Source organism: Eurypyga helias, unplaced genomic scaffold (genome assembly GCF_000690775.1).
Source record: "Eurypyga helias isolate BGI_N326 unplaced genomic scaffold, ASM69077v1 scaffold40057, whole genome shotgun sequence".
NCBI lineage: Eukaryota > Metazoa > Chordata > Aves > Eurypygiformes > Eurypygidae > Eurypyga > Eurypyga helias.
Window position 1 is genome coordinate 20676 of NW_010263068.1, and position 8699 is coordinate 29374.

General features: G+C 35.9%; 1 protein-coding gene across 1 annotated transcript in view; it reads right to left on the minus strand.

The window, feature by feature from the left end:
• LOC104512812 (tau-tubulin kinase 2-like) overlaps positions 1–8165 on the minus strand; it is a 17045-nt gene extending 8880 nt beyond the window's left edge. Inside the window, exon 1 of the mRNA XM_010155929.1 lies at positions 7980–8165. Coding sequence (XP_010154231.1) covers positions 7980–8165 — 186 coding nt within the window. The remainder of the gene's footprint in view (positions 1–7979) is intronic.
• Positions 8166–8699: the final 534 nt, after the last annotated feature.

Sequence of the window (8699 nt, forward strand, 5' to 3'; positions counted from 1 at the left end):
GGGGTGGGTGGGGTGGGGAAGGCAACTGAAGTCCATTTCACCTTCCCACCTCATGCTATTATTCCCCTCTTTACAGAATTCCTACCTTACCATGGTTATTTTCTACAGTCACCACAAAACCTAGGGAATTAAGGAGTATTGCCAGAAGCTTGACCACTTGGAGACTTTTTTCCCCTGGAAAGTTGGATTCCATGAAGATTGTGGGTTTAGTAACAAAGCTCCTGAGTTCATATCACACTTCAAGTAGCACAATATATTAAGCATTTCTAAATCCAGACTTTAGAAAACAACAGTCATCAACAGGATGGTAATTAGTTCTCCGTGAGAGGTTACATTCAAGTATACTTTGGGACTCTGCTGCTCAAGTATACACTGGTACTTCGGAAGGAGCAGAATAAACCACTACGAATCAGAAGGCTGCTCCCCTAACAGAAAATGCATTACATACACAGTGATATTTTCTTTTAATTAATGGTGCAACCACTTTTGCTATATAAAATACAGCTAAAATGTTTTCACAGCTGTTATTAACACAGCTCATCATGATGTAAACAACTTCCAACAAACCTCGCTGTGTGTCAGCAGCTAGCTGTGAGAAATATATTAGTATACTTTTCTTACTTTAGAAACAACTTTTACTACTTTTGAATGATCTTTTTGAAGCTAAGCTTTACACTAATATCTGTCCCTACAGAGGGGATACGTTCAATTTTCAGAAACAATAAAAACACAGGTTTATACTTTCTTAGGAAACCCCTAAGCTCTCATTTTCAAGACCACATTATACCCTGTTATTAAGAACCTGTACCCTTTTTTAAAAACACAGAATCTTGTTTGAAAAATTTATTTGAAATGCCCTATTCTAAACCAAATCATAGAATCCAAGTAAATGGTCTTTCTTTATCACGAAGAAAATACATACACAAAGACTCACACAAAAACAACTTTTATGCGTAAGAGCAGTTGGGTCTGGCTACCAGTTTCAATTAATTCTGAATAATCCTTTCCACTATACCAATTCCAATGAAGGGTTGTCATGAAGTATCCAGTAATTCATACATAAGATCTGCCTTAATATCCATGTATTGATTTCAAATATATAATTTTTTTTCTGTTTGTATCTGATTCCACTGGGCCATTGTCTAATTCTAGGTTACTGTCGTGCTATACTTATGGTTCAGTTTTACTATGTACACTATTTTTTTTATTTTTTGTGAAGGTAAAAGTATCTTTCATATTCAAAGAGCAAAAATAAAAAAAAAAGCTCATCAAAAAAACCAAACCAAAATTGAGTCTTTCTGACTTCTGATCCTCGAATCAGACTAAATCAATCCGTTTGCATGTTGTAATAAATTAAATCCAGTTCTATCCAGTTATCTTTGCACATTTTGCCCACAGTTGTATTATCCTCAGAAAGGAGAGAATCTGTGAACACTGAAATTTCCATGGATGAATCAAATACATCAGAACTGATGTAACCAGGCAAGTATAATTTTAATACAAATTCTAATTTCAGCAAAACTAAAATTACTGTACACGTAAAACTTCATTTGTAAACTTGAATCCAGATTAAAATCTTCTTAAAATCTCTCCTCAGAAATGTCAGAATCTGTTCAGAATCTGTCAGAATCAGTGTAGTACCACCAACAATATTTGTAATTCACATAAAGAACTAACTTCTTTCAGTTCACTTATAAGCATGCTTAATAGATATCCTCTAGAGAAGACAGACCTAGAGATAGGAGTCTTATCTATACCAAGGGTGTGTGTTTCTTCTTACAATGTTTTTTTAATATATTCTCAGCACTGCACACAAGGTTTTATAGTCGCAAAGTTTGCAGACACAAAGATGCGATTAGAATCCAGCTTATATTTTAAAACCAAAATACCTACAACTTTTGGCAGCCTGTTACATTACACAGTTTTGCTTCTGTGAACAGGAGTGATGATAAATGTAAAGCACAGCTCCATGAAGTAGTTACAACACAGCTGATTCCACCCAAGCTCTCAAGTGCTCCACAGTATAATACGTGTTGTCAGTAAGGTGTTAAAGCTCCTTAAAAATACTTACAAGGGCACTATGATTTCTTTTGATTCTGTTCTAGTTGCTAGTCTGGTATTAATGAGACTGGATATATTAATAAGGTGGCGTCACTTTAGACAAATTCTGAGCTCTACATGTATCATGCTCTGTCTTTAGAAGCTGCCTGAAAGCAATCAGAGCAGCTACACATTTGCAGCTAGGTAATAAGTAAATACATCTACCTGTGGTTCATGAAGAGCCATAGTGTAGAGTTGTCAAATACTAGGAATTTTAACAATTATTTGAAATTGAACCAGTTTTCAAAAATTACATAGTTGTAGCTTAGAAATACTAGACCTCCACTTAGCGCTTTTCCTAATTTCAGTCATTTCCCTGTTTTAAAAAGTTCTCTCTTCATTCCATATGACAGTTCTATATATCCAGGAGAAAATAAGATGCCAATAAATTCACAAATTCCAAATAAAGATTTTTTCCCCCCTCTGTAATTCTAGTTAGACTAGTATCATATGTGATTTTAATGATAGCAGGCAAAAGATATATATATATATCTTAATTGAAGATCATCTTATAGATAATATATTATAGGTAATACCTGCAATTACATATATACACAATATTTTTATATTAATTAGATCAATTATACATTAATTACATGAGAAATAATCATTAGTCCTTGGGCTCTGAACTGTAACCACCAATTAGGTTGCCCAGAGATGTTGTAGGTTGCCCCATCCCTGGAAGTGTTCAAGGCCAGGCTGGATGAGGCTTTGAGCAACCTGGTCTAGTGCAAGGTGTCCCTGCCCATGGCAGGGGGGTTGGAACTAGATGATCTTTAAGGTCCCTTCCAACCCAAACCATTCTATGATTCTATGAATTTAAGAAGATTACTCTGTGATCATGGAATCAATTGTTGACACTGGAGGTGATCATCTCTCCATGAGAAATCCCACAGACCACTTAGATTTCCTGAAACATCTTTACTTATTCTATGCTAATGCAATTATGATGCTAGAAAAATGTACTAAATCACCTATGTTTGGCATAAGATTGGCATTTTTTAAAAATTAGATGAATAAGAATTAAACACTTTAAGGACAGACAATAGATGAACCACATAGCTGTGGATTTTGGGAATCTTGAAAGTACTGTGGATTCCAGAAAATACAAACATTAAAACCCAATACCTTTTAAAGGGGTTTTCCCCTACATGATCAGTGTATGTGGACACTATTACCAAGGCTAATTTATTGTCCTGACCTTCACTATGACTTTTCTGCTGCTTCCGATAAAGAAACCTGCAGAAGGAGAATGGCCAAGAGGGTTCTGTCACTAAAAATGGATGCGTTCTCTTTACAGGCAACACATTATTTGAAAAAAATTAAGAGGTTCATGCTGGCTGCTTGTCCTCAACTGTCAATTCCCTAATTTACAACTTGGAAAGCTTCCATTGAAAGCACAACTAAGCTAACATGCTGTAATTTTTAATTCTGCTTTACACCAGAGGCAGATGTGAAGAAAGCATGCCTGAGGAATTCCTCTTTTTTGTCTGAAAGACTCTACTAAGCCTTGGAGACAGCATGTAGATTTCTACGTATCAAGCAATTGCCTCTGCCATTAGGATAAAAGCAACAAATAAAACTTTTTACTTGTTTGCATTAGAAAGAGAGTGTGTAGGTGAAAACCGTTCAGGGAACATCATTAGCAATATAAAAATCCAGTTGCTTAGAAGACTGGGATGAGCTTATGTGCAGCTTCCAGACATCCTCTTTTTTCTTCTAAGATAATGCTTCCTGATATTCCCCATCCAATGTGTTTTTGTATGAAAAAATGGATATACTCCAGAGAAACTTACTAATGAAGAAAATAATGACACTGTAGAAGTGATCATATGTTGATTGTCTTTCAAGAACCTAACAGTGACAACTGAAAACAGTTCAAATTCTGATGCTGAGCTTGCCTTTGAATCTGGTCATAAGTGTTATCAAACACTTATTTTCACTGGTGATGAGTAAAAGTTGTAACATCATAACAGGATTTGTGATTTTCAGGATAAAATTTATTGAAAAATAAGTTATTCACAGTGGGAACAGTGGGACGTAATTCTTTAAACCCTGAAATCCAAACCCTTTTTGCTACAGCCAACTTTCACCACTGGCAGCAGTAAAAAACCCAAGCTTGCTAAACAGAGAAAAGCTTTTCCCTCTTTTCCTTCCAGGACACGTCTATTTAATAATGTACCATGAAACTGAAATTCTGAAGAGGATTTTGGACACATATATCCATTCCTGTCATTTTTAATGGATAGGTACAATGCTAAACCAGAGTTTTAACTAGCTGACTTCCAAGGCAATCCTAATGCACGTAAAAATTTGAGGTTAATGCCATTGACAATTTAATAATAATTTCAAAAGAACACTGTAACAAGAGAGGAGCATCTTTGGTTTGTTTATTTGTGGTTATAAAAGGAATTGTTAAATGTGAAAACCAATGTGAGCATTCATCTCTTGCTATTGCAGACTAGTGAAACCTGCCAAAATTAGTTCATAAAAAATGGCAAAATTTACAACATTTACGTGCATCCCTTGCTCATAAACCTAAATCATCCAAAATAAAATGACAGTTATAAGGGCTATGCATTCTTTCTCTGAATACCCTTTGAACATGTCAAGAAGTCTTACCTTATTCTTCTATAGGTCCCTGAATTCCAGTGAGATGCTTAAAAATTAAGGTAAATTTTTCAACTCAGATCACTATATTATTTCTCATCTTGGATATGAATATGAATATGATGGTTTGCATTTCCATAGCATCTTGTGTGGGAAGATTTCAGAGCATTTTGTAACTAATAATTTAACTATGTAACTAAAAAGAATTCTTAAAATGTTGCAGTAAGGTAGATGAGAAAATTAAGACATAAGAGAAAATATTTGTGTAAGTGCCAAATAATTCCAGTTACTTAACCTGAAAGACACAGATCATCCTTTCCTAACATAATGAATAACCACAAAATCATTGAAATTAGCCCTCTTGTACATGTCTCATTAAGCACATCAAGAAATGAAAATATGCCAGAATGATACACAAAACTGGAATCCACCTTTGTTAAGGGCTGAATCTTACCGTATTGCAGCCCGTTTAGAAGTACTCTAGATGGCTGCCATCACTAGAACAGGTGTTCACTAATTGAAGAACTAGAGCTGTGAAACCTGAGGTCCCTGATTTTGATTGTTTCTCAAGACACAGTTACACATTTAGCACAATGTCTACCTAAGCGATCTAAGTCCTGGCCAGCAGTTGCTATGCTCATGTCACCTTTTCCACTGACCTCACACAACACTCTATGCACTCCTCTAATGAGCAGAGTTCAGAGAACTTATCTGGCTGGAAAATTCACAGAAAGGAAGGAAAAGGTTATGTTTCAAGAGGACTTGCTGTACAATTTAACCATGTTATAGAAGAAAAGGATGCTAATAGCACTCCGGCCCCACTCTCTCAGGTTTAGGTACAGTCAAAGAACTCATTCTGGTTTCTGTCAGCTTTAATGCTGCCAGACTCTTTCTTTAGGCTGCAAGTCGAACAGCTAAGGAGAGTTGAAGCAAAATGCTCCAACTCTCTTCCATAATATATATATGGCAAGACAGGAGTTCCCTTTATCGAAAAAATAAAGGTAGATCCACATCCTACACCCTCTCTGCAATGGTGTAGATGTGTAGATTTCACCATCCCCCTTTATCTGATGTCAAACTAGAGGAAGGTGGGTTACAGTTCCTGAATCCTTACTCATCAACTATCAGGAAAGTTGCTTGATACCCTTTGCTTGATTTCAGCAACAAATGTATAATTTTTAATTTTTTAATGTGTACAAATAAATTCAATAGCACAGATCCCTGACTTCTGCAATTCATTAGCTGTAATGCTGAACCAAATTGCAAACAGCAGGAAATACACTAAAATATATTCAGTACCAAATATTTATACTGAACAATATAGAATGACATTAAAACCCTTTTTAATATTTAACTGGTGAAAAGCTTTATATTATTAACATGCATATTCATCTTTCATGCTGCTGGAACTTCTAGTTTGCTAAGTACTTAATATCATTGCACTGCAGAAAAGAGAAGGACTTGCAAAAGCATTTCAGTTCTTCAGTGAGCCTTAAAGTACACGAGGCTTTCAGTGCTGGAATGAACTGAAGAACCACGTGCTTGTAGTTTCCATAGCAAATGAAAAACTGGAAGTTAAATTCTCAATCACAGCTTGAAAGCTAACATAGCAGTCATGGGACTTACCAGGCAAAAAGAAAGAAGCAGACGAAAAAGCTACATATAATCCTCACTCCCCTCAGTAGCAGCACCTGGCACACCACCAATTCTTTTTCACATGACAAGAAAGTATAGCACTTTGCAGCCTCTGTTAATATTGCAGCTGTATGCATGTCTTGGGTACTAAGGAAGCCAGAGAAGACCCTCTGTGCCAACCTACTTTCTTTGAGTATTGTTATTAGTTTGCTAATTATACCTGCATGTACATTCTGATTGGAAAAATTAAATTGTAGATATACAGGCAAAAAAATAATTAGGTCATTTTGCATCCTGGGATACAAACTAATCCTGAAAAATATTGAATAATTTTTAATGAGTTAATTTCTCCTAAGTCCTTTTCCTTATTCAATAAAACAGTTATCATAAAGAATGTGGTATTTTGGTGTCCCATCAAGTTCACAATAATGAACATCTGGGAGCAACTGTTTGTCTGTTTCCATACATCAAGCACAGAACTATTTTTTTATATTCAGATAAAAAGCAGCCGGGAGTTGCAGGAAAAAAAAAGTCACTGCTTTTGGGGTTAGCAGACTAAATACTGACATAAATACATTAGCTACTTTGTTTGCCTTGTTATCAGTCACCACTGATCCTGTGGAAGTTTGAAAGAAGCTAATGTTGATGGATTACTTTTAATATCAATACTCCTGTGCATGCCTCACTGAAAAAAAATGTCTATCACATAGAAACATTAATACTGAAAGATACACTGGAAATAAAAAGCAACACAAAATATAATCCAAATGAAATAGTAATGGTAAAATGATGATGATATGTTACGGTCTTAAGCATTAATGCTATGTCATACTGCTTTACCAGTCAATGCAAGCTCATGCTGCTTTGCAAATCTCAATATTTGTGACTGATGCACAAATTATGGCTAACCTTAATTATGATTCTATGCCTTCATCTTTTTCATACTGTAATGAAATTGGAAATACAAAACTATGAGAAATCCACTTTCTCTACTGACGTTTTCCATTAGCTATCACCCCTGATAATCCCATCTTCACTTTCTATACTGCAAGCAGTGGAACATTTCATTAATTGTTCACTCCCAATGGATAAGTTTGACTACCTCTAGATCCTTTCTTTGCCCATTAAAATCAAATAAGTTAGTCCAAATTTTAACGTGTGTTCCCAATTCAAAATCCAACTAGTACTGATTATAGGAACACATTTAAAAAAAAAAAAAAAGAGCTTTTAATCTTAGTTTTGAAAGAAGCAAAAATCTGTTTTCTAGATTTTATTCCTACCATTTTTGAAAGAAAATCCCTCTGAGGAAGTGAATCTATCTTCCAGAACATCCATAGATGCTTGGTGCTCCAGAAGATAACCCAAATAACTGCTCTTTAAATATTCCTCTCTCTAATTTTACTACTTCTAAGTAGGACAACATAACTTCCTCAGAGAGTATTCCTGACTCTGTTCCCGTACAAGATCCATTCTTATTCCCTAATTTGTTCTTTCAAATATTTTTTTAGGATGTTGTGTATAGCAGTATGACTAGCATATGCTTACAACCGGACTGTGCAGAGCAACTGAAAATTTAAAACTTAGCAGAGGACTGCTACAATGCAGTCACTTTTATGAAGACAAGGCTTATTCACCTGCTGGAGTTGTGCTTTTGAGATGCGAATGACAGGGGGGAACTTGTTGCCACAGGGAATGACAGGAAGCTGCCTACGACCAGTTGAGCGGGAAGAAGAGGAGTGGCTCTCAGCTGATTGACTCCTTGGTAAACCAGCCTCTTTCAGAGGGTCCAAGTGGATGGATAGATAGGCTATAGGGCTCATGGTGCGGAGGATGGGACTTGAAATTCTTGGAGTGGAGAAATGCAGCATATGACATGAGTTGAGCTGTGAGAACAACATGGCAGGGAAGAAAATAAGGTTTAAAAATCAATATTTTAATAATTCTTGTTTATGTCTTGCCTAGAAGCATTTTCTTAGAAGACCATATTCATAACTCCCTCACAGGTTGAAAGCTGATAATTTAAGGTATCTTGATATAAGCTTCACATTTTCCATCAGTTTTTAAAAAGCCATTATCAAAAATCAAAAGTCAGTATTCTTTCTGTAGCTGGCTCATACTACCTTCAGTCAGTCCGTCAGTGACAATCTGGGGCAAATGGAATAAACCCACACAGCCTGTTCCAAGGACATTGCATACACAAACTAGTTGGTTGTTGACTGGTCCTTGCAACTCCTTAGCACACCCGTGCCACAACGTTGTTTCCCGAGATGACTATTTTTAGCATATACACCCATTGCAGGCTTTACAAATGTGACTACCACTGCAGCTACAGCAGCATATATTAAGAACCTGAG